Raw genomic sequence first — 27027 nt, forward strand, 5'->3', positions numbered from 1 at the left:
CGCGACAATGGGCCTCATGCGTGCGTGGGGTTGAGTGTGAGAGACGGAGTGTGTGCGTGGGGGTGAGTGTGAGAGACTGAGTGTGAGCGTGGGGGTGAGTGTGATTTGCCATTTGTTGCACACCCCTAAAATGCCCTTGAACTGAGTGGCTTGCTGGGCCATTCCTGAGGCAGCAGTTAAGACACCAAGTCATATGTCGGCAGAGTTCCTTCCCTAAAGGACAAAGTCAACCAGATGGGATTTGCATGGGCACAATGGACCAGTTTACAATTCCAGATTTATTAACTAAATTTAAATTCCAGCCGGTTGCAGCATTGGGATTCGGACGCCTGGCCCCAGAGCATTCGCCTGGGTCTTGAGATTATTAATCCTATGACATTACCACGATGCTGCCTTCCCCAAAACACACGGTTGCTTCTCATGCACGCTGACCAAACCCAGCTGCACCGGTCAGGAAATCATGGTAACGATGGTAGCACGGTGGCGCAGTGGTTAGCACTGCTGCCTCACGGTGCCAAGGTCCCAGGTTCAATACCGGCCCTGGGTCACTGTCCGTGTGGAGTTTGCACATTCGCCCCGTGTTTGCGTGGGTTTCGCCCCCCACAACCCAAAGATGTTAGCATTGTTGCTTCACAGCTCCAGGGTCCCAGGTTCGATTCCCGGCTGGGTTATTGTCTGTGTGGTGTCTGCACGTTCTCCCCGTGTCTGCGTGGGTTTCCTCCGGCCGCTCCGGTTTCCTCCCAGTCCCGAAAGACGTGCTTGTTGGGTGAATTGGACATTCTGAATTCTCCCTCTGTGTACCCGAACAGGCGCCGGAATATGGTGACTAGGGGATTTTCACAGTAACTTCTTTGCAGTGTTAATGTAAGCCTACTTGTGACACTAATAAAGATTATTAATTTCTATATAATTTTGTTGCACTGAACAACGTGCCAGAGTCAGAGGTAAATACAGACGGTGCTGAAACATCCGCCCGTTCAGACTGAGGAAAGACAGAAAAGCACTCCTACAGCTGGATGGGGTTAATCTCATTTCCAGCACGCTCGGTATTTTTAAAAAAGCCAATATAATTACAGAAGCACGCTCGGCGGCTTAGAACAGACTCTGCCCTCTGTAAAAACTACCATCTGCTACTCGTTACATTCATAGCAGAACACAGGAACTAAGCAAACACTCAAATTAGTGCCTCTGTTAAAACCACTTCCCGGGAATGAACATTGAGAGGCCGTCTGGTTCCCTGCCCAGTTTTATAATCCTTTCAATGTTCTCCTCTCCCAAAGGCACAGGTTCGGACTTTCTCCCCCCTTGGCCAAGCGGCCACTCTTCACCTGGGGACCTGGAACGTATACATCAACGAGTTATTCAACAGTGGAGGTCATCGCCACCCTGCCAATCCTGCACTCGATGGAAATCTGTTCTTGGGGGGGGGGGGGGGGGGGGGGGTTGAGGGTCACTCGGAATAGTCATTAAAAAAAGACCCTGGCTGAAATTGTGTTTCCTTTTGGGGAAACTGGAACTGATTTTGACACCTTACTCTACTGCCGAGATCACCCAACGTGGCATGTCTCAGAGTCAAGAATCGAACTTGGGCAGGCAGTGGCGAAGTGGTATTGTCGCTGGACTAGTAATCCAGAGACCCAGGGTAATGTTCTGGGGTCCCACCAGGGTAGATGGTGAAATTTGGATTCTATAAAAATCTGGAATTAAAAGTCTAATGACAACCATGAAACCATTGTCGATTGTCGTAAAAACCCACCTGGTTCACTAATGTCCTTTAGGGAAGGAAATCTGCCGTCCTTACCTGGTCTGGCCTACATGTGACTCCAGACCCACAGAGTAATGCCCACTGAGTGATGCGGTTGACTCTTAACTGCTCCTCTCTGAAGTGGCCGAGCAAAACACTCAGTTCAAGGGCAATTAGGGATGGGTAACAAATGCTGGCCCAGCCAGTGATTCACACATCCCAAGAACCAATAAAACACTCACCTGGTATGAGGCACCAACACACTGTCCAAGGCAGGAATCTGCTTGATCTAAACAATGGCTAACCCCACCACCAGTTGAGCGAGGAAAGGCACCATCGAATGGAGCATTACGACACACAGATCAGAAAGCTCACCAAGGGGCAAATGGAGCAGTCCCATGCCAGAGCACAAAATCCGGCCCGACTCTCCCAGAGCTGTACCAAGGGAATGCTGCCCTGCCAAAGGTGCCATCATTTTTAAAAATTCATTAAGGGACGTGGGCATTGCTGGCCAGACCAGCATTTGTTGCCCATCTCTAGTTGTCCTTCAGAAGATGGGGTTGAGCTGCCGCCTTGAGCCGCTGCAGTCCCTGAGGTGTAGGTACACCCACTGCGCTGTTAGGATGTTCCAGGATTTTGTCCCAGCGACAGTGAAGGAGCGGAAGTATATTCCCAAGTCAGGGTGGTGACTTGGAGGGGAACCTCCAGGTGGTGGGGTTCCCAGGTATCTGCTGCTCTTGTCCTTCTAGATGGTAGTGGTCGTGGGATTGGAAGGTGTTGTCTCAGGAACCTTGGTGAGTTACTGCAGTGCATCTTGTAGATGGTACACACGGCTGCCACTGTTCATCGGTGGAGGGAGTGAATGTTTGTGGAAGGAGGAACAATCAAGCGGGGTTGCTTTGTCCTGGATGGTGTTGAGCTTCTCGAGTGTTGTTGGAGCTGTGCTCATCCAGGCAAGTGGGGAGTATTCTCTCACATTCCTGACTTGTGCCTTATAGATAGTGGACAGGCTTTGGGGAGTCAGGAGGTAAGTTACTCGGCACAGGATTCCTAGCCTTTGACCTGCTCTCGTACCCGCAGTATTGATATGGATAGTCCAGTTCAGTTTCTGATCAATGCTAACACTCAGGATGTTGATAGTGGAGGATTCAGCAAAGGTAACGTCATTGAATGTCATGCGATGATGGTCAGATCCTCTCTTGTAGGAGATGGTCATTGCCTCGCACTGGTGTAGCACAATGTAACTTGCCACTTGTGACCTTTTGATGGAAGGGAAGTCATTGATGAAGCAGCTGAAGATGGTTGGGCAGAGGACACGACCCTGGGGAACTCCTGCAGTGATGTCCTGGAGCTGAGATGATTGACCTCCAATCACCACAACTTGTCCTGCACTTCAATCAACTGGCCTTCGCACAGTGGGCTAAACAGCTGGCTTGTAATGCAGAACAAGGCAGCAGCGCGGGTTCAATTCCCGTACCGGCCTCTCCGAACAGGCGCCGGAATGTGGCGACTAGGGGCTTTTCACAGTAACTTCATTGAAGTCTATTTGTGATTATTATTAATCTATATTAGTGTCACAAGTAGGCTTACATTAATATTGCAATGAAGTTACCGTGAAAAGCCCCTAGTCGCCGCATTCCGCCGCCTGTTCGGGTACACAGAGGGAGAATTCAGAATGTCCAAATTACAGCACGTCTTTCAGGACTTGTTGGAGGAAACCGGAGCACCCGGCGGAAACCCACACAGTCACGGGGAGAATGTGCAGACTCCGCACAGACAGTGACCCAAGACGGGAATCGAACCCGGGACCCTAGAGCTGTGAAGCAACAGTGCTAACCACTGTGCTACCGTGCAGCCCACCCATGGCAATTGGCCCTTGCCCAATTAAGCACTCTCACCCGCGAACCATTCTTGTCCTTATCCATGACTACCCGGAACCTTATGGAATTAGGGTCGCTCAGCCCAAAATGCTCGCCCACTGAAACATCAATCAGCTGGCCTGGCTCGTTCCCCAATACCAAGTCTAGTATGGCCCCTTCCCTGGTTGGATTGTCAGCATACTGGATCAAAAAGCCATCTAACAAATTGCTCTCCATCCGAGCCCCTGGCTGGAAGGGATCCCCAGTCAATATGGGGGAAGTTAAAGTCACCCATCACCGTACTTTTTCACGCCTTTTCAGTATCTGACTACACAACTGCTCCTGTCTCCTGCGGGCTGTTGGGACGTCTATAGTACACTCCCAACATTGTGATTTCACCCTTCTTATCTGGTGTGTAATAAAGCTCTTCCTCCCTGGGTTTACGGTGGGCAGAGAGTATGGTCCCTGGGTTACGGTGAGCAGAGAGTATGGTCCCTGGTTTATGGTGAGCAGAGAGTATGGTCCCTGGGTTTACGGTGAGCAGAGAGTATGGTCCCTGGGTTACGGTGAGCAGAGAGTATGGTCCCTGGGTTACAGTGAGCAGAGAGTATGGTCCCTGGTTTATGGTGAGCAGAGAGTATGGTCCCTGGGTTTACGGTGAGCAGAGAGTATGGTTCCTGGGTTTACGGTGAGCAGAGAGTATGGTCCCTGGTTTACGGTGAGCAGAGAGTATGGTCCCTGGTTTACGGTGAGCAGAGAGTATGGTCCCTGGGTTTACGGTGAGCAGAGAGTATGGTTCCTGGGTTTACGGTGAGCAGAGAGTATGGTCCCTGGTTTATGGTGAGCAGAGAGTATGGTCGCTGAGTTTACGGTGAGCAGAGAGTATGGTCCCTGGGTTACAGTGAGCAGAGAGTATGGTCCCTGGTTTATGGTGAGCAGAGAGTATTGTCCCTGGGTTTACGGTGAGCAGAGAGTATGGTCCCTGGGTTTCGGTGAGCAGAGTATGGTCCCTGGGTTTACGGTGAGCAGAGAGTATGGTCTCTGGTTTATGGCGAGCAGAGAGTATGGTCCCTGGGTTTACGGTGGGCAGAGAGTATGGTCCCTGGGTTACGGTGAGCAGAGAGTATGGTCCCTGGTTTACGGTGAGCAGAGAGTATGGTCCCTGGTTTACGGTGAGCAGAGAGTATGGTCCCTGGTTTACGGTGAGCAGAGAGTATGGTCCCTGGTTTACGGTGAGCAGAGAGTATGGTCCCTGGTTTAAGGTGAGCAGAGAGTATGGTCCCTGGGTTTACGGCGAGCAGAGAGTATGGTCCCTGGTTTACGGTGAGCAGAGAGTATGGTCCCTGGTTTACGGTGAGCAGAGAGTATGGTCCCTGGATTATGGTGAGCAGAGAGTATGGTCCCTGGTTTACAGTGATCAGAGAGTATGGTCCTTGGGTTACGGTGAGCAGAGAGTATGGTCCCTGGGTTACGGTGAGCAGAGAGTATGGTCCCTGGTTTACGGTGAGCAGAGAGTATGGTCCCTGGTTTACGGTGAGCAGAGAGTATGGTCCCTGGTTTACGGTGAGCAGAGAGTATGGTCCCTGGTTTACGGTGAGCAGAGAGTATGGTCCCTGGTTTAAGGTGAGCAGAGAGTATGGTCCCTGGGTTTACGGCGAGCAGAGAGTATGGTCCCTGGTTTACGGTGAGCAGAGAGTATGGTCCCTGGTTTACGGTGAGCAGAGAGTATGGTCCCTGGATTATGGTGAGCAGAGAGTATGGTCCCTGGTTTACAGTGATCAGAGAGTATGGTCCTTGGGTTACGGTGAGCAGAGAGTATGGTCCCTGGTTTACGGTGAGCAGAGAGTATGGTCACCATCCATGAACTGTTGTTGTGAGAAACACAGACATGAATACTGAGCAAGGAGCACACCGCACTCACCTTCAACATTCCCGACTAGCACAACATAGGTTCATGGACGAAGGATGGACAATGAACCGTCTCAGGAGCTGCTGACATGGAACATACGAACATAGAAACATTCAGATTTGGAGGAGTTGACCTTTCGAACCTGCCCAACCATTCAAAGAGCAAAGAACAATACAGCACAGGAACAGGCCCTTCGGCCCTCCAAGCCTCTACCGGCCATGATACCAACCTTTGCCAAAACCTTCAGCACTTCATTGTGCCGTATCCCTCTATACCCATCCTACCCATGTGTTTGTCGAGGTGCCTTTTGACCGCCGTTAATGTATCTGCTTCTACAACCTCCCCTGGCAACGCATTCCAGGCACTCACCACCCTCGATGTTTAAAAACCTGCCTCGCATATCTCCTCTAAACTTTGCCCCAGGGAGCTTAAACCTATGCCCCTTGGTGACTGACCCTTCCACCCTGGGAAAGAGTGCCTGCCCATCCACTTTATCCATGCCCCTCATAATCCTGTAGACCTCTATCAGGTCACCCCTCGACCTCCGTCTTTTTCATGAAAACAGTCCGAGTCTATTCAGCCTCTCTGCATAGCTAACACCCTCCAGACCAGGCAACATCCTGTAAACCTCCTTTGCACCATTTCCAAGGCCTCCACATCCTTCTGGTAATGTGGCGACCAGAATTGTGCGCAATATTCCAAGTGTGGCCTTACCAAGGTTCTATACAACTGCAGCATGACTTGCCAGTTTTTATACTCGATGTCCCGTCCAATGAAGGCAAGCATTCTGTATGCTTTCTTGACTACCTTGTCCACTTGTGTTGCCTCTTTCAAAGATCTGTGGACCTGCACGCCCAGATCTCTCTGACTTTCTCTATTCCTAAGAGTTTTGCCATTTACGGTATATTTCCGCTCTATGTCAGACCTACCAAAATGCATGTCCTCACATTTGTTCGGATTAAACTCCATTTGCCATTTCTCTGCCCAAGTCTCCAACCTATCTATGTCCTGCTGTATCCTCTGACAATCCTCAATACTATCTGCCACTCCACCAACCTTAGTGGCAAACTTGCTAATCAGACCGGCTACATTTTCCGACTACATTTTGCTCCAAATCGTTTATGTACACTACAAACAGAGGCCCAAGCACAGATCCAATCCGACAAGATCGCGGTGGATCTAATTGACAGCTCCGCCACCCTCTTTTGCCTACTCTTGATTACCTTGTTGATGACAATCTATCTAGCTCCGCCTTGAAAATAGTGAAAGACTCTGCTTCCAGAGCCACGACTCTCTGGGGTAAGGTTTCTCATCTTGTCGTTTTAAACAGGGACCTCCGAGTTCTGCATCTTTGATAAGAGGAAACATCCTCTTCACATCCAGCCTGTCAACATCCCTCAGGATCTTAAAGGTTTCAATCAAGTTGCTTCTTACTCTCCTAAACTCAATGCCGCAGCCTTAAAAATAGTCGATGATCCTGCACCCACCATTCTCTTGGGAAGACCATCGCAGCACAGCAAATAGGCCATTTTGTCCATTGAGCCTGCTCCTCTATTCAAACAGATTATGGCCGATTATCTACCTCCATGCTATTTCCCCCCACTATTCCCATACTGCTTGACGTAATTATTATGCAGAAATCTATTATCCAGAAGTCTTGAAGGTGCTGAAATTCCTGACTTTCCGCACCCCTCCATGGTAGAGAATTCCAGAATTCCAAAGATTTATCACTCTGAAGAAATCCCTCCTCATCTCAGCCCTAACCGGCCTATCCCTTATTCGGAGACTGTGTCCCCTGGTCTAGACTCCCCAGCCAGGGGAAGCATCCTGCCAACCACACCCTGTAAGAATGTTATAAGTTTCAATGAGATCACCTCTCGTTCTTCGAAACTCTGGAGAATACAGGGCCACTTTCCACAATCCCTCTCCATAAAGACGATTCCACCATCCAGGGAATAACCTGGTGAATCTCCCTTTATGGCCAAGTACATCCTTTCAAAGAACAAAGAACAAAGAAAATTACAGCACAGGAACAGGCCCTTCGGCCCTCCCAGCCTGCACCGATCCAGATCCTTTATCTAAGCCTGTCGCCGATTTTCCAAGGATCTACTTCCCTCCGCTCCCCGCCCGTTCATATATCTGTCTAGATACATCTTGAATGATGCTATCGTGCCCGCCTCTACCACCTCCGCTGGCAAAGCGTTCCAGGCACCCACCACCCTCTGCGTAAAAAACTTTCCACGCACATCTCCCTTAAACTTTCCCCCTCTCACCTTGAAATCGTGACCCCTTGTAATTGACACCCCCACACTTGGAAAAAGCTTGTTGCTATCCACTCTGTCCATACCTCTCAATTTTGTAGACCTCAATCAGGTCCCCCCTCAACCTCCGTCTTTCCAACAAAAACAATCCTAATCTACTCAACCTTTCTTCATAGCTAGCACCCTCCATACCAGGCAACATCCTGGTGAACCTCCTCTGCACCCTCTCTAAAGCATCCACATCCTTCTGGTAATGTGGCGACCAGAACTGAACGCAGTATTCCAAATGTGGCCTAACCAAAGTCCTATACAACTGCAACATGACCTGCCGACTCTTGTACTCAATACCCCGTCCGATGAAGGCAAGCATGCTGTATGCCGACTCTTGTACTCAATACCCCGTCCGATGAAGGCAAGCATGCTGTATGCCTTCTTGACCACTATCGACCTGCGTTGATATCTCTGTACCTCAATTGTCCCCAGGACTCTTCCATTGACCGTATAGTCCGCTCTTGAAGTAGATCTTCCAAAATGCATCACCTCGCATTTGCCTGGATTGAACTCCATCTGCCATTTCTCGGCCCAACTCTCCAATCTATTTATATTTTGCTGTATTCTCTAACAGTCCTCCTCGCTATCTGCAACTCCACCAATCTTAGTATCATCTGCAAACTTGCTAATCAGATCACCTATACCTTCGTCCAGATCATTTATGTATATCACAAACATCAGTGGTCCGAGCACGGATCCCTGTGGAACACCACTAGTCACCTTTCTCCATTTTGAGACACTCCCTTCCACCACAACTCTCTGTCTCCTGTTGCCCAGCCAGTTCTTTATCCATCTAGCTAGTACACCTGAACCCCATACCACTTCACTTTTTCCATCAACCTGCCATGGGAAACGTTATCAAACATTAGCAATTCTCCAGTCCTCCGGGACCTCACCCGTGCTCAAGGATGCTGCAAAGATATCTGTTAAGGCCCCAGCTATTTTGTCCCTCGCTTCCCTCAGTAACCTGGGATAGATCCCATCCGGACCTGGAGACTTGTCCACCTTAATGCCTTTTAGAATACCCAAAACTTCCCCCTTCCTTATGCCGACTTGACCTAGAGGATTTAAACATCCATCCCTAGCCTCAACATCCGTCATGTCCCTCTCCTTGGTGAATACCGATGCAAAGTACTCATTAAGAATCTCACCCATTTCCTCTGACTCCACGCATAAATTCCCTCTTTTGTCTTTGAGTGGGCCAATCCTTTCTCTAATTACCCTCTTGCTCCTTATATACGAATAAAAGGCTTTGGGATTTTCCTTAACCCTGTTAGCCAAAGATATTTCATGACCCCTTTTAGCCCTCTTTATTGCGCGTTTGAGATTTGTCCTACTTTCCCGATATTCCTCCAAAACTTCATCAGATTTAAGTCGCCTAGATCTTATGTATGCTTCCTTTTTCATCTTAGCTAGTCTCACAATTCCACCCGTCATCCATGGTTCCCTAATCTTGCCATTTCTATCCCTCATTTTCACAGGGACATGTCTGTCCTGCACTCTAATCAACCTTTCCTTAAAAGGCTCCCACATTTCAAATGTGGATTTCCCTTTAAAGAGCTGCTCCCAATCCACATTCCCTAGCTCCTGCCGAATTTTGTTATACTTGGCCTTTCCCCAATTTAGCACTCTTTCTTTAGGACCACTCTCGTCTTTGTCCATGAGTATTCTAAAACTTACGGAATTGTGATCGCTATTCCCAAAGTAATCACCGACTGAAACTTCAACCACCTGGCCGGGATCATTCCGCAATACCAGGTCCAGTACGGCCCCTTCCCGAGTTGGACTATTTACAATTTACATACTGCTCTAAAAAACTCTCCTTGATGCTCCTTACAAATTCTGCTCCATCTACGCCTCCAAGACTACATGAGTCCCATTCAATCATAGAATCATAGACGTTTACAGCATGGAAACAGGCCCTTCGGCCCAACCAGTCCATGCCGCCCAGTTTTTACCATTAAGCTAGTCCCAGTTGCCCGCACTTGGCCCATAACCCTCTATACCCATCTTACCCATGTAACTATCTAAATGTTTTTTAAAAGACACAATTGTACCCGCCTCTACTACTACCTCTGGCAGCCCATTCCAGACACTCACTACCCTCTGGGCCCTTCTGAATCTCTCCCCTCTCACCTTAAACCTATGCCCTCTAGTTTTAGACTCCCCTACCTTTGGGAAAAGATGTTGACTATCTACCTTATCTATGCCCCTCATTATTTTATAGACCTCTATAAGATCACCCCTAAGCCTCCTACGCTCCAAGGAAAAAAGTCCCAGTCTATCCAGCCTCTCCTTATAACTCAAACCATCAAGTCCCGGCAACATCCTAGTAAATCTTTTCTGCACTCTTTCCAGTTTAATAATATCCTTTCTATAATAGGGTGACCAGAACTGCACACAGTATTCCAAGTGTGGCCGTACCAATGTCTTGTACAACTTCAACAAGACGTCCCAACTCCTGTATTCAATGTTCTGACCAATGAAACCAAGCATGCCGAATGCCTTCTTCACCACCCTGTCCACCTGCGACTCCACCTTCAAGGAGCTATGAACCTGTACTCCTAGATCTATAACTCTCCCCAACGCCATACCAATGTTGGGGAAGTTAAAATCTCCCATCACGACCACCCTATTGCTCCTACATTGTTCCATAATCTGTCTACATATTTGTACCTCTACTTCACGCTCGCTTTTTGGAGGTCTGTAGTAAAGTCCCAACAATGTTAGTGCACCCTTCCTATTCCTTAGCTCTACCCATATTGCCTCAGTGCTTGAATCTTGCATCGTGCCCTCCTTAATCATAGCTGTGATATCATCTCTGACCAGTAATGCAACTCCTCCACCCCTTTTACCTCCCTCTCCATCCCTCCTGAAGCATCTATACCCCGGGATATTTAGTTGCCAGTCTTGCCCTTCCCTCAACCAAGTCTCCTTAATACCAATAACATCATATTCCCAGGTACTAATCCAAGCCCTAAGTTCATCTGCCTTACCTGCTACACTTACCTGAAACAAATGCATCTCAGACCACCTGTCCCTTTGCGTTCATCATCTCTTCCCTGTCTACTCTTCCCCTTAGTCACATTGAGTTTATTATCTAGTACCTTACTAGCTTTAGTTGCTGCCTCTTTACTGACCTCTAACTTCCTAATCTGGTTCCCATCCCCCTGCCACATTAGTTTAAAACCTCCCCAACAGTGTTAGCAAAAGCACCCCCAGGACATTGGTTCCAGTCCTGCTCAGGTGTAGACCATCCGATTTGTAATGGCCCCGCCGCCCCCAGAACCGGTTCCAATGTCCCAAAAATCTGAACCCCTCCCTCCTGCACCATCTCTCAAGCCACGTATTCATTCTGACTATTCTTGAATTTCTACTCTGACTGTCTCGTGGCACTGGTAGCAATCCTGAGATTACTACCTTTGAGGTCCTACTTTTTAACTTATCTCCTAACTCCCTAAATTCTGATTGTAGGACCTCATCCCGTTTTTTACCTGTATCGTTAGTGCCTATATGCACGACAACTGGCTGTTCACCCTCCTCCTTCAGTATGTCCTGCAGCCGATCTGAGACATCCCTGACCCGTGCACCCGGGAGGCAACATACCATTCGGGAGTCTCGTTTTCGACCACAGAAACGCCTGTCTACTCCCCTTACGATTGAATCCCCTATAATTATAGCCCTGCCAGTCTTTTCCCTGCCCTTCTTGCAGCAGAGCCAGACATGGTGCCATGAGCCTGGCTACTACTGCCTTCCCCGGGTGAGTCATCTCCCCCAACAGTATCCAAAACGGTATACCTGTTTTGGAGAGAGATGATCGCAGGGGACACCTGCACTGCCTTCCTGCTCTTTCTCTGCCTTTTGGTCACCCATTCCCTGTCTCCCTCACCAATCCTAATCTGCGGTGTGACCAACTCACTGAACGTGCTATCCACGACCTCCTGAGCATCACGGATGCTCCAAAGTGAATCCATCCGCAGCTCCAGAGCCGTCATGCGGTCTAACAGGAGCTGCAGCTGGATACACTTCCCGCACATGAAGGAGTCAGGGGCATCGGCCACGCCCCTGAACTCCCACATTGAGCACGAGGAGCATAACACGGGTCTGGGATCTCCTGCCATTTTTACACTTTACCTTAACTGATTACAAATATAATATCAAATAATGAATAAGTGAAAGGAATAAGGATTTTACTTACCAATCACAATACTTACCAACCCACGAAGAGTTAAATTTCTCCCAGCTACTTACCTTCCCGACAGACCCCTGGCCACTGCTCCCGCCGAAAATCTGAAGGCCGCTTCTCCTGCAAGGTAAGTTTTTAAAGGGTAAACTTACCTTCCCGACAGACCCCTGGCCACTGCGCCCGCCGAAAATCTGAAGCTATAACTTGCGGATAAAAGAAAAAGAAAAGAAAGAGCTTACCTGCTATTCACTCAACCCCTTAGGTTAGAGGAGGTGGAAGGGTGGGAGACACTACAAATGTAGTGTCTCGGGTTTAGCAACCGCCCAACTTAAATAGAGGTAAAAATCAAACACTTAAGCACCGACCTGAATCCCAAGCTGCACTCGCTGCACTCCGGCTCCCTCTTTCTCTCCCGCTCCCGGAAATGAAGGCCGCTGGAACCTGGGGGTAAGTTTAAACACCGACCTGAATCTCAAGCGGCACTCGCTGCACTCCGGCTCCCTCTCTCTCTCCCGGAAATGAAGGCCGCTGGAACCCGGGGGCAAGTTTAAACACCTACCTGAATCCCAAGCTGCACTCGGGCTCCCGCTCCCGAAAATGAAGGCCACTGCAACCTGGGGGCAAGTTTAAACACGTACCTGAATCCCAAGCTGCACTCGCTGCGTTCCGGCGCCCTCTCTCTCTCCCGCTCCCGGACATGAAGGCCGCTGGAACCTGGGGGCAAGTTTAAACACGTACCTGAATCCCAAGCTGCACTCGCTGCCCTCCGGCTCCCTCGCTCTCTCCCGCTCCCGGAAATGAAGGCCGCTGGAACCTGGGGGCAAGTTTAAACACCTACCTGAATCCCAAGCTGCACTCGCTGCGCTCCGGCTACCTCTCTCTCTCTCCCGCTCCCGGAAATGAAGGCCGCTGGAAACTGGGGGCAAGTTTAAACACCTCACTAAATCCCAAGCTGCACTCGCTGCGCTCCAACTCCCTCTCTCTCTCCCGAAAATGAAGGCCGCTGGAAACTGGGGGCAAGTTTAAACAGCTACCCGAATCCCAAGCTGCACTTGCTGCGCTCCGGCTCCCTCTCTCTCTCCCGGAAATGAAGGCCGCTTTCTGAGATAAGGAGACCAAAACTATCCACAATACTCGGGTGCGGTCTCACCAACGCTCTATAAAATTGAAGACATCTTTACCCCTGTACCAAAATCCCCTCGTGACATACCATTTTCCTTCCCAATTGCTTGTCGCAACTAACTGCACACGAGCTTTGGTGAGTCATGGACAAGGACACCCAGCTCCCTTTCAACATCAACGCTCCCCCAACCTCTCACCATTTAAGAAATACTCTACATTTTTGTCTACCAAGGCGGATAACGTCACATTTATTCACATTGTATTCTTTCTGCCATGTTCTTGACCATTCCCTTAGTCTGTCCAAGTCCCCTTTAAGCCTCTTTACATCCTCCTCACAACTTACATTCCCACCTAGTTTTGTGTCATCAGCTTATTTGGAAATATTCAATTTGGCCCCCACATCCAAATCATTGTCAACAACTGTGGTCACAGCACTGCTCCTTGCGATACCCCACTAGTAACAGCCTGCCATCATCAGAATGGCCCGTTTATTCCTATTCTGTTTTTGGTCTGTTAACCAATCCTCACTCAATAGCGTTATATTACCCCCAGTCCCATGAGCTCTAATTTTGCTTTGTTTACTAACCTCCTGTATGGGACCTTATCAAAAGTCTTCGGAAAAGCCAAATACACCATAGACCCTGGTTCTCCTGTATCAATGCTGTACATAACATCCTCAAAAACACCAACCAGCTTGTATTATTTGCCTTTCATAAATCTATGTTGACTCTGCCCAATCATATCATTATTGTCCAGGTGCAGAAGGGCAATTAAGATTTTGTAAAGGGCACCCTTCTTTCCATCCTTCTTTATGTTTACAAGGAAAGGCTGAATGGGAATTATGATTTCTGGGGATTCCCTGGAGAGTAAATAATTTGGAATTTGAGCAAGTAGGTCATGGGCAGCACGGCAGCACAGTGGTTAGCACAGTTGCTTCACAGCTCCAGGGTCTCGGGTTCGATCCCCGGCTTGGGTCACTGTCTGTGCGGAGTTTGCACGTTCTCCCCGTGTCTGCGTGGGTTTCCTCCGGGAGCTCCGGTTTCCTCCCACAGTCCAAAGATGTGCAGGTTAGGTGGATTGGCCATGCTAAATTGCCCTTAAAGAGTCCAAAAAGAAAAATGTTAAGTGGGGTTACTGGGATAGGGTAGATACGTGGGCTTCAGTCGGGTGCTCTTTGTAAGGGTCGGTGCAGACTTGATGGGCCGAATGGCCTCCTTCTTCACTGTAAATTCTGTGTGTTTGGAGAGGAATGGGATGATGTAATTAATGGGAGAAGCCAAGTCTGGGGCAGTCAGTTTTGAGTTAGTTTATTTCTGGCTGAACAGCTTCTACAAAAGACGGTCAGGTTGAGCAGCAGTCTGGCAGACAAGAATCTACAAGCTGTTTCCTGACAGGATCTCTCTCTCTCTAATCAGTCTTTTAAAATAAACTCTATTCAAGTGTACAGCAAGTATTCCTGCATTTTCTAACTGTAATTAAGAGGTTTTTGACCTGTGATGGGTTTTGCTTGATTGGAGATAAAGGTGGTGTCAGTTAGATGTTAATGCATTCCTTTTCATTGTTAGGCATTGTTTAACTGTTGATTGTAAGCTACATTTCTGTGATATTAAGGTAGTTTAATACTATGTTAATATTAAATTTTGTTTTAATATTCCGTATCCCTGTATTTGCGTGGAATTGTGTCTGGAGCAAAGTATCCTTTCCTCTCAATTTTACAAATTAAAAAAGATATTGGGGTTCAAGTCCGGTATCCGAGCAAATGTTGGGGTTTTCTCCCTCCCTCCCTTCTTAAACAGTGGGGGTTGCTACCCTCACAACTTGCTACTTGCCAATGCACATGAACCTTTCCTGAATCTATAAAATTTTGAAAGATGCATTCACTATCTCCTAGCCACCTCCTTCAATATTCTGGGCTGTAGCTCATCGGGATCAGGGGATTTGTCACTATTTAATGTAATCAATTCCTGGAGTACTACCTCTGCATTCATACTAATTTCTTTCCATTCCGCATTTTCACAAGTCCTTTGGTTCCCTCGAATCTGAGGTTTCTTCTATCCCCCTCCATGAAGTTGTGCACAAAGTAATTGTTCAATTTCTCCTTCATTTCCCTAGTCTCCATTATGAATTCTCCTGTCTCGGTCTGTAATTGACCCACATTTGTGGCACGGTAGCATAGTGATTAGCACTGTTGCTTCACAGCGCCAGGGTCCCGCTAGATTCTTTCCCCTCATTATATCCTCTCACCAATTAATTGATTGTTTCTAATATCAGTAAGGTTACTCACCACCTGCCCCCGCCCCTGCCATTTTCCTTATCCGTCCTGACACCATCATAGAACATAGAACAGTACAGCACAGAACAGGCCCTTCGGCCCTCTGTGTTATGCCGAGCATTGTCCGAAACCAAGATCAAGCTATCCCACTCCCTGTCATTATGGTGTGCTCCATGTGCCTATCCAATAACCGCTTGAAAGTTCCTAAAGTGTCCGACTCCACTATCACAGCAGGCAGTCCATTCCACACCCTAACCACTCTCTGAGTAAAGAACCTACCTCGGACATCCCTCCTATATCTCCCACCCTGAATCTTATAGTTATGCCCCCTTGCAACAGCTACATCCACCCGAGGAAATATTCTCTGATCGTCCACTCTATCTATCCCCCTCATTATCTTATAAACCTCTATTAAGTCACCTCTCATCCTCCTCCGCTCCAAAGAGAAAAGCCCTAGCTCCCTCAACCTTTCCTCATAAGACCTATCCTGCAAACCAGGCAGCATCCTGGTAAATCTCCTTTGCACCCTTTCCAATGCTTCCACATCCTTCCTATAATGAGGTGACCAGAACTGCACACAATACTCCAAATGTGGTCTCACCAGGGTCATGTATAGTTGCAGCATAACCCCGCGGCTCTTAAACTCAAGCCCCCCGTTAAGAAACGCTAGCACACTATAAGCCTTCTTTACGGCTCTATCCACTTGAGTGGCAACCTTCAGAGATCTGTGGACATGAACCCCAAGATCTCTCTGTTCCTCCACATTCCTCAGAACCCTGCCGTTGACCCTATAATCCGCATTCAAATTTTTCTACCAAAATGAATCACCTCGCACTTATCAGGGTTAAACTCCATCTGCCATTTTTCGGCCCAGCTCTGCATCCTATCAATGTCTCTTTGCAGCCTACAACAGCCCTCCACCTCATTATACACCATTATAACCTGGTATATTAAGTTCCCCGTCCTGACCATCCCGTAGCCATATCTCAGTATATCATAATCTCCAATTTGAATTTGTGCCTGCAATTCATTTCATTTATTCCTTATACTCTGTGTATTTGTACAGAGAGCTGTTATATGGGCCGTACACTCTCCCCTGTCCCTCGGCACTGATGCTTTATTCACCCACGCATTGTTTCTCTCTGCTGGTTTAATCAATATACTTATTGTTTTGCCATTACCTGTTGTACCTGAAGTATGATTCCTGACCGTTTCTTTACTCTCTGCCCTGTGACTTGTTTTTGAAACTGTATTGACTTCCCCCGAGGCCTCCCCACTCCCCCATTTACTTGTTTAAAGTCTGTGTGACCACCCTATTTAGCCTTTCCCGCTAGGACACTGGTCCCAGACCGAGCCCTCACAACTGTCCAGCACCTTTCTGTCCCAATTCTGATGCCAGTGCCCCACAAAATGAAGTCCCTCTTTCTGACACCACTCCTTTAACCACGTGTTTAGTTCCCTAATTTTCTTATTTCTATGTCAATTTGCACGTGGCTTGGGTAATAATCTAGAGATTATTCAATTTTGTTCCTAATTCCTGATAGCCCTAAAATAGGACCTCTTGTCTATGCTGTTGGTCCCAGTGTAGACCACAACAACTGGATCCTCCCCGTCCCTCTCCAAAACCCTTTCATGCCGGTTTGAGATGCGCGTCACCTGGGCATCAGGTAGGCAACACACCATGCGTGGCTCTCACTCCTGTTCCCAAGGGATGCGATCTATACCCAATAACAAAATCCCCTACCACTAGCCTTTTTGCTCCCCCCTGCGTGAATGGCTTCCTGCATCACGGTGTCGTGGTCGCTGCCAGAAAGGGTGGGTAGAGGCGCCCTCACAATATGTTAGTATTTAGATGAGCACTGCAAATGCCATAGCTATGTGCCGAATGCTGGAAAATGGGGTGAGTAGATAGGCGTGTGATGGTCAACCCAGACACGGTAGGCTGAACTGCCTCGCTCTGTGCGGTGAAAAATCTGTGATTCTATGAAAACACTACCGCAGCCCACCTTCAATTATTGAGCTAGTATTTTCTGGTTTGTGGCCGAGTTCTACACTTGCCCTGTGGGTCCCCATCATGTACCTGTGTAGCTTCTTGTTAAATGTATCTATACAATTTGCCTTGACCACTCCCTGGGGTAGCGAGTTCCGTATTCTCACAACTCTCTAGGCTGCTGTCTTTAGCAGGTCAGGGGATAGGGGAGGGGAGACCCACTGGCGACTGACCTTGTGTTTATTCACGCAGCTGATGCCGATGTAGTCGATGATGCAGCGACCGAGCCACTCGTCAGGCCGCACGCTCAGGATGTCGTTGCGACAGTTGTCCAGGTACCGCTGAAGCTTGTCGAGGACACTCCGCGACATCACATAACCGTAGCCACCGTGGCAGTATCGGGAGTCCGGGTCGCCACCGATGAACTCTTCCGCCCGGCCCAGGTACAGGTCCTGGTCAATGCTGAGGTGAGAAACGAGAGACTTGATACGCTCGGCCTGTGTGTATGTGTTGTCCTGCGCCAGGTAGAACCAGTCGTACTCGTTGCCAAAGTGCTGGTAGATGTACTGGATGGTCCGGTACATCAGCCATACTGGACGGTCGTCTCCATGGGAGACTATCTGCATCCCGTGCGGGATCTTGGCATTGCGAAATCCAGTGAAGTAAATCAGCCTGCTGAAATGGTGGGCCACTGTCCGATTAACAGAGATAGCCAGCGAGTTCAGAGTAGCCTTAGATGTCAAGATACCAACAAATAGTTGATCGCGGATTCCCAGCTCCGTATGAATGTAACGTGTCCTGGGGGTGGAGAAGCAGACAGCCTCAGTGCCTGTATTTCAACTTCTTTCCCCGCCCTGATTAACATCGGAACATAGCAAGACATGATAGGTCGGGTGGGGGCGATAGGGTTCACCTTGGTGTGCTGGCCAACATTTATCTCGCAGCTATCCCTTCAGAAAGCATATTATGTGGTCATTTATCTTATTGCTATCTGCGGTATCTTGCTGTCCACAAATTGGCTGTCTTGTTTACATTACAAAAGTGCTTCATTGGTTATGGGATGCCCTGAGGTCAAGAAAGGTGCTACGGAAATGCAAGTCTTATTTTTGCTCTTTACTGGAGAATGGCTGATGACCACAAAGGGATCAAGTTGCTCTCGCAACTGCTTCACCGGTGACTTTAGTTTAATACCGAACCAGCACATTGCTAACAAACTGTTGCTGTTTTTGAGGCCTAAATTTCATTGTCATGTCGCTGTCTGTGGGATCCTACTGTGCACAAATTGGCTGCTGCATTACAACAGTGACGACCCTTCATAGGTACTTCACTGCTGTCAGACAAGCTGAGGATGTCGTTGGAAGAACGTGAAGAATCCTTGGTTTCAGAAACAGGGAGTACAACCGCACGGAGGTTACACTAAACCTGGTACAACACTGGTTAGGTGTCAGCTGGAGCATCGTGTCCCATTCTGGGCACCACACCTTAGGAACAATGTCAAGGCCTCAGAGAGGGTGCAGCAGAGATTTACAAGAGTGGTAACAGGGAGGGGACACTTCAGTTCGATGGTGAGAGTGCAGATAGGAAATTAGGGATGCTGGCCTTGCCAACAACCCTTAAAAAGATGTTAACAAAGACAGCAACTGCTCTCCTTGGAGCAGAGAAGGTGAAAAGAAAATTGCATAGAGGCTTCAAAATTATGAGGGGTTTTGAGGAGGCGATAAGGAGGACTGGTGGCAGGAGGGCCATTAACACTCTCACAGATTTAAGGGAATCGGCAAATGAACCAAAGGCAATGAGGAAACTCACCTGAATGGAAAAGGCACTGGGGAGTGGAGTTAACTTTCAAAGAGCTAAAACAGGCATTATGGGCTGAATGGCCTCCTTGTGGGCTGCCCCATTCTATGCTCCTGAGGCGGAAAGGGCACTGGAGAAATAAAAGTTTTTCTTTCTGGTTCCTTGAGCACTATCCATCCTCTAGTATTTTATCGCTACAATAAGCCCAGGTTTCATCAATCGGCAGGGCCAGGACAAGGCCGCAATCGTTAACTTGCCTGAAGCTGACTAGGCCCCATGCAGTCTACGGCCCAGAGAGTGGGTGCTACACCATATCAGGAACGCTGGCTTTCTCCGTCTCCTACACCCAGAATCATGAGGGCAGATTTTGGGGCTGCTCATCATGGGCCGAGAGGCAAACTAACTCAGAGACTGCCCTTGCTGCAACTGCAGCTGTTGATTTTCACACAGCAAGAGCCCACTCACCGCAAAGTGATAACAATGCCAGAGATCTGAAATTAAAACAGAAGAGCGGGAAAAACACAACAGGTCTGGCAGCATCCGTGGTGAGAGAAACAGAGTTAACGTTTCAAATCCAAAATGACTTTCCTCGGATTATGGATTTCAGTAAGGTATCTGACAAGGTCTCAGACAAGGTTCCACATGGCAGACTGGTCAGAAAAGTCAGAGATGGGAAACCGGGGAAGTGGCAGGTTGGATCCAAAATTGGCTCAGTGACAGGAAACTGAGGGTAGTGGTCGATGGATGTTTTTGTGAATTTTCCAGTGGCATTCCACAGGGCTCAGTGTTGGGCCCTTGCTCTTTGTTGTATCTATCATTGATTTGGTCTCCAATGCAGGAGGCGTAATTGGGAAATTTGCAGATGACACAGCAATTGGTCGTGTAGTTGATAGTGAGAGGATAGCTGTTGGGTGGACAGAGAAGTGACAAATAGAATTAAACCTGGAAGAGTGAGGGAATGTATTTGGGAGGACAAACAGAGGAAGGGAATACTCACAAGAAGATATTGAGAGGAGTTGAGGAAGTGAGTCACCTTGGAGTGCTGTCCACGGGTCACTGAAGGTGGCAGGGCAGGTGGACAAGGTGGTCAGGAAAGCATATGGAATGTGTTTCTATATTGGGTGAGGTATTGAATAGAAAGGGATGTGATGCTGAAACTGTATAAGATGCTGGTTTGGCCACAGCTGGGGTTTAGTGTACAGATCTGGTCACCACATTACAGGAAGCACATAATTACCCCGGAGAGAGAGCACAGGGGATTTACAAGAATGTTGCCAGGGCTGGAAATTTGCAGCTGTGAGGAGATTGGATAGGCCGGGGCTGTTTTCCTTAGAACAGAGGAGGCCGAGGAGTGACCTAATTGAGGTATACTATTATGAAGGGCCCAGACAGAGTAGATAGAAAAGACTTGTTCCTCCTGCCAGAGGGGTCAATTACCGGGGGCATAGATTTAGGTTGACTGGTAGGAGGATGAGAGGGGCCTGAGGAAAATGTTTTTCACCCAGAGGGTGGAGGGTGTCTGGAATTCACGGCCTAAGTTGGTGGTTGAGGCTGAAACACTCAACTCGTTTTAAAGGTCCCTGGATCTGCACCTGAAATGCCGGAACCTGCAAGGATACAGAGCAGGTGCTGGGAAGTGGGATTAAAATGAGGCGCGAGTCGCTTTTTTGGCCAGTGCAGAGATGATGAGCTGAATGACCCCTTTCTGCACCGTAATGTTTCTCTGGTTCTATTCCTTTAAAACTTCTTTGATGCTGGTTGAAGGATAAATATTGACCAAGACACCAGGGAGAACTCTCCTGCTCTTCTCAATGGCCACGGGCTAAATCATACTCATTACAGGCAGAGTCAGAGGCTCAGTTCAATGTCGCACCCAAACGACGAGGGGCTGGACTCTCCATCGGCGGGATTCTCTGCTTCACCGGCAGCGCACTCAGGCCTGCTGGGTGCGGCAGGACAGAGAATCCCGCCCGAAACCTGACCCCCATGACCCGAGTCAGAGGGGAGCATGTAGCCCACATTGACATTAGGTCAGTGAGTGGGCCGCAAGATCGAAATCCGCTTGTTCACTAACCATGACCCGATGAATAAGATTAAATACATTTAATACACGCCGAATATTTCATGACGAGTTATAGAAAATACTTCACCATTTATAAATTAACAGAACGGTCATCAACTTCAAATGAGAAAAGCAAAATAAATAAATATTTTGGCCGCAGAGTGCACGGCTCTCACAGTCCGTGTTGGGAGCAATCAGCACGCACCTCACTTCACTCACCCTCGCTTTGTGCATGAATCACTTCAGTCAAACCGGTAGGAAAACTACGCGGATGGAAATCTGTGGAATGTGACACCCTGCCCATGGGCAGCGGTCAACAGAATGTCTCGTGGGCCACACTCAGAAACCTGATGGGCCACATGTGGGCCTGCAGATTAGGTGGAGAACTGTTGCCTTCAGCGATTGAGCAATTAACCAACCCTCCTGTTGTTCGATTGCTCCTTCACAATGAGGAAATGAACCTGTTTGAATATCAGGCAGAGTGCTTGTGCCTTTTGCAGTTGAAAAGCTTGTCACTATTCACTGTCAAAGCTTACACACGGAAAATGGGTACTTGGACTAGATCATGCAGAGCGACCAGTACTAACGGACTTTTTCTCCCAATAAGGGAGAGTACTTAAGCTAAGAAAGCTCTATATTTGGAAACAAAAATTAAACACGTCAAACGTGTTTTTGCTTTTAAAGATCACAAATATGCATTTCTTTCCATGTTAAATCCTTACCTCAGAACTTTCTTGTGCGGTTTGTTGGGATCCTTGTAATAAGGAACAATCCTGGGTTCATACTCCTTGTTGTCGCTGAAGTCTCTGGTCTCTGATCCTGGTTCCAGGCGACTGTTGTCATGGGGCAGACCCCTGCTGGCCCCTGCATCCATGCACGACTCATCCCCATCCCCCTGGTTCCAAGAGACTCGCAGCAAACTCAGGCTGCAGCCCAAGGATAGCCCCAGGATGAGGGGCAGAGCAGGACGGAAGAGTAGGAGCAAGGAAGTCAAACGCATTGTATAAAATTGGCAGGAAAAGCAACAGCAGAGAGAGAGAGTGCAAAGGGGTGGACACACAAACAAAACAAGGATCTGATACAAATACTCTCATAGAAATTACTCCAAATTAAAATACTGACTTGTCTTGTCTCAAATGCAGACACTGACAGGCTTGAAGTGGTGATTCTCAGCTCCCAGCACCACACTGTTGTCTGAAGCTAGCTTCAAAGAGAAATGTCTCCAATCATAAGAGAGAACACATGTGAGAGTGACACCCAAAGGGCACAAAATCAGCCTCAAATGGAGATTTGATCACAATGCAAACAAAAATCAAAACATAATCAATAAAACTAACACTGATCACACCAGACTGAGCAACACATCACCTTCTGACATCTCAACTCAGCCCAGCCACACTGAATGTACACAACCTTTGAAACTTGAGCAGAATGCGGGACAAATACTAACAGCACTGGATAAACAATAGCCTGGGAGACCAAAAGTATTTTCAATTGATCATAAATCCTAATGCTAGAATGTTTCACCTACTTGCTAAAATTCTACTGCAGTCATATTGACTCTCTCTGTCCCAACCGCTTTGTTCTCCATATTCTGGAAGGACACACCACCACAAACGGAGAAATGTTTCCTCACACCCTCTGAAGTTCCGTTTTCCTTGCAAGGGGGATGGGGGGGGGGGTTGGGGGTTTAACACTCTACTGACCAGTGTGGGTATGGCCCATGTACGGAAAGATTAAACAGGGTGTTCAACACACGTGCTACTGTTGAGAAAAGGTTTCTGGTTAAATCCCTGTGACAATAATATGCTGATCTTCACATTCAGTGAATGCATTGATCAATAAATTACTGTCAGAATACAGGCAGATTAGGGGAAATTGGCAGACAGGATTTGTTAGTCATTCAGACTCGAATCGTTAGCTCCCTTCTGTCTCCAGAGACGTTGTCAGACCTGCTGAGATTGTCCAGTATTTTGTTATTGTTTCAGATTCCGCAGTCATGTGCTTTTATCTAGGATTTGTTTCACCTTCAATTCATATTCCCTCAGCACGAGACCTAATCATCTGGTGAATTCTTCTTGGTTTAGATACTTGAAAGGAATGTCTCATACTCAGGAGAAGAATCTTGCAGTAAAGCACCTTCAGAATGAATCACAGTTTGAATCTTCTTTCAGGCCCATCAGGTGGAGTGTCATTTCAAAGAGCTGTCAGACCCTCAACACTGGACCTCGGGCAGACTGAGGGGCAGATACACTTTGAGGAATGGTTGGTCCACATTTCAGATCACTGGCAATGCAGCGGCATTCACATCTTAGAGAATTACAGAAGCAGCTGGGGTGGGGGGATCAATTCAGATCCCAACGCTGCCAGTGACTGCAGACGGGGGAAGAGGGGTGGGGTGCAGAGTCTCCTCAGACTGTGGAGGATCACCTCAGACTGGGGAGCTCCTTAGTGTGTGGGGGGGGGGGGGGGGCTCCTCAGTGTGGGGTTGGGTGCTCCCTGGGGGGTGGGGAGGGCTCCTTAGCGTCGTGGGGGGGGCACGTCAGTGTATGGGGGGGGGCTCCTCAGTGTGGGGGGGGCACCTCAGTGTGGGGGGGGGTCTCCCTGGGTGGGGGCTCCTCAGTATGGGGGGAGTGGGTAGGGCTCCTCAGTGTGGGGGGGGCACCTCAGTGGGGAGGGTCTCCCTGTTTTTTTTTGGGGGGGGTCTCCCTGGATGGGGGTTCCTCAGACTGGGGGTCCCCCTGGGGGGGGTCTCCCTGGTTGCGGGGGGTCTCCCTGGGTGGAGGTGGGGTCTTCCTGGTTGGAGGGGGGGGGTGTCTCCCTGGTTGGGGGGGGGGGGGTGTCTCCCTGGTTGGGGGGGGTCTCTCCCTGGGTGGGGGGGGGTCTCCCTGGGTGGGGGGGGGGGGTCTCCCTGGGTGGGGGGGGGGGTCTCCCTGGGTGGGGGGGGTCTCCCTGCTTGGGGGGGGTCTCCCTGCTTGGGTGGGGTCTCCCTGGGGAGGGGGGGTCTCCCTGGGTGGGGGGGTCTCCCTGAGGGGGGGTCTCCCTGGTTTGGGGGGGGGGTTCTCCCTGGTTGGGGGGGTCTCCCTGGTTGGGGGGGGGGGTCTCCCTGGTTTGGGGGGGGGGTCTCCCTGGTTGAGGGGGGGTCTCCCTGGTTGGGGGGGGGGTCTCCCTGGTTGGGGGGGGTCTCCCTGGTTGGGGGGGGTCTCCCTGGTTGGGGGGGGTCTCCCTGGTTGGGGGGGGGGGTCTCCCTGGTTGGGGGGCGGGGGTCTCCCTGGTTGGGGGGGGTCTCCCTGGTTTGGGGGGGGTCTCCCTGGTTGGGGGGGTCTCCCTGGTTGGGGGGGGGGTCTCCCTGGTTGGGGGGGGGGGTCTCCCTGGTTGGGGGGGGGGGTCTCCCTGGTTGGGGGGGGGGGGTCTCCCTGGTTGGGGGGGGGGGTCTCCCTGGTTGGGGGGGGGGTCTCCCTGGTTGGGGGGGGGGGTCTCCCTGGTTGGGGGGGGGGGTCTCCCTGGTTGGGGGGGGGTCTCCCTGGTTGGGGGGGGGGGTCTCCCTGGTTGGGGGGGGGTCTCCCTGGTTGGGGGGGGGGGTCTCCCTGGTTGGGGGGGGGGGTCTCCCTGGTTGGGGGGGGGTCTCCCTGGTTGGGGGGGGGGGGGTCTCTCTGGTTGGGGGGGGGGTCTCCCTGGTTGGGGGGGGGGGGTCTCCCTGGTTGGGGGGGGGGGTCTCCCTGGTTGGGGGGGGGGTCTCCCTGGTTGGGGGGGGGGGTCTCCCTGGTTGGGGGGGGGTCTCCCTGGTTGGGGGGGGGTCTCCCTGGTTGGGGGGGGTCTCCCTGGTTGGGGGGGGGTCTCCCTGGTTGGGGGGGGGTCTCCCTGGTTGGGGGGGGGTCTCCCTGGTTGGGGGGGGGGGGGGGTCTCTCTGGTTGGGGGGGGGCTCCCTGAGGGGGGGGGGGGGGGGGAGGGTCCTCTCCAGCCAACTCTGCTGCGTTTCCTCTGCTGTGCGGGGAGGCCTGGGCCCGGGTCCTCTCAGGTCACAGCCCCTGATCTCGGGGCCCTGGGCTGAGGCCTCGGCGTTGCGTGTTCTTGCAGGCCGGGTGCAGCTGCTGGGCTGGGCGTCCTGGAGCTGGAGCTGGAGCTGGAGCTGCCGCTCTCTCTCTCTCTCTCTCTCCGCCTGTCCCCCGAGGCCTCCACTCACCCGCGGGCCGCTAGCTGCGCATGCGCTCAGCCTGCCAGGGCAGCCTGGCCTCGGCGCATGCGCAGGGGCCTGCAAATTACGTGGAAGCGCGCATATAGATTCTGCAAAGAGGTAAAGCCGCGCATGTGCAGAGACCGTGCTGACCTCGCAGCGGGCGGACGGAAATGCGCATGCGCGGTCCGGGCCGCGAAACGAGGGTTTGGCAGGGGCGGGATGCGCATGTGCGGCAAAGGCCGCGCCGCCGCGTGCGGAGGGAAAGCGCGGGAAAGGGCAACAAAATGGCGCAGCTGGAAAGGGAACGACAGCCAGGGGACTGTATGGGAATAGACCAGGGGTGATATTGAGAGGCAACACCCAATGGGGCAGCACGGTAGCATTGTGGTTAGCACAATTGCTTCACAGCTCCAGGGTCCCAGGTTCGATTCCGGCTTGGGTCACTGTCTGTGCGGAGTCTGCACGTCCTCCCGCTGTGTGCGTGGGTTTCCTCCGGGTGCTCCGGTTTCCTCCCACAGTCCAATGATGTGCAGGTTAGGTGGATTGGCCATGCTAAATTGCCCTTAGTGTCCAAAATTGCCCTAGTGTTGGGTGGGGTTGCTGGGTTATGGGGAGAGGGTGGAGGCGTTGACCTTGGGTAGGGTGCTCTTTCCAAGAGCCGGTGCAGACTCGATGGGCCGAATGGCCTCCTTCTGCACTGTAAATTCAATGAAACCAAAGCAGCAGATAGATGTTTAAGAAGAGTGTTAAGAGAATGAGTGTTGTGTGGTGGCCCCTGTGTCTGTGAGCTCTGCGCGCGGGACCTGGTTGTTAGACAGACCAGAGGCTGGAGCAACACCGACAGGGGCGGATCTACTATGAAGCTAACGAAGCTTAAGCTTCAGGGCCCCTAATCCCGGAGGGGCCCAGAAGCGACCTTAGTCCACATTGCTTAAAAAGTTTGGGTCTACTGTATGCGAAGGGGTTTAAAAAAAAAAAATTAATAATATAGTGTAATTCAATACAAAATAATAGTTAAAATAAAAATTAAACGGTTATTAAAGTATTATGTAGGCTAGCCGTAAACGAAAAAACGTTCAAATTAAGGAAGTTTCATTCTAAATATATTTAATATAAAATAATTATAAATAATTTAAAACACTATTAACATTTATGACAGAAATACAAACAGTAGATGACGTGTCGTAACAAGGGAAGCTGTTGAAAAGGCAATCACAATGCTAACGTGAATTTTCAACGTGATAGCACTCGTGATAGCAATCTAGACAAGAATTTTTTCAATAAAGTGTTCATAAGGATACAATATTTTAATTACCTCTACTCAAAAATAAATGTTATATTTAGAAAAGTAAGGTGAGTAATAAAGGTGAAATAGTGTTAGATTAGCCTAAGCCTATTGTTTTTATGAAGAGGTGAACGGAAGGTAGGCTACGACCGCATAGCCTAGGCTAATACTATATTACAAGTATTTATGACAAAGTAATAAAAGGGTGAATTTATGTTAAATTACAGGTGTTTATTATGAAAAGTGTTCAAATAATGGTAAAATTGAGTTACATTACCTTAGCCTATGGGTTTTGGTGGCCTAGTCTTGCCTAAC

General features: G+C 49.7%; 1 protein-coding gene across 1 annotated transcript in view; it reads right to left on the minus strand.

Moving 5' to 3' along the window:
* The window catches only part of LOC140385915 (chondroitin sulfate glucuronyltransferase-like), a 46262-nt gene extending 22548 nt beyond the window's left edge, over nt 1–23714 (minus strand). The window contains exons 1-2 of the mRNA XM_072468559.1: nt 21973–23714; nt 17628–18192 (exon numbers count right to left, since the gene is read on the minus strand). Of these exons, the coding sequence (XP_072324660.1) occupies nt 17628–18192; nt 21973–22250 (843 nt within the window). The 5' untranslated portion in view covers nt 22251–23714. The remainder of the gene's footprint in view (nt 1–17627; nt 18193–21972) is intronic.
* Nucleotides 23715–27027: the final 3313 nt, after the last annotated feature.

This window comes from Scyliorhinus torazame, chromosome 11 (assembly GCF_047496885.1).
Source record: "Scyliorhinus torazame isolate Kashiwa2021f chromosome 11, sScyTor2.1, whole genome shotgun sequence".
In the NCBI taxonomy this organism is placed as follows: domain Eukaryota; kingdom Metazoa; phylum Chordata; class Chondrichthyes; order Carcharhiniformes; family Scyliorhinidae; genus Scyliorhinus; species Scyliorhinus torazame.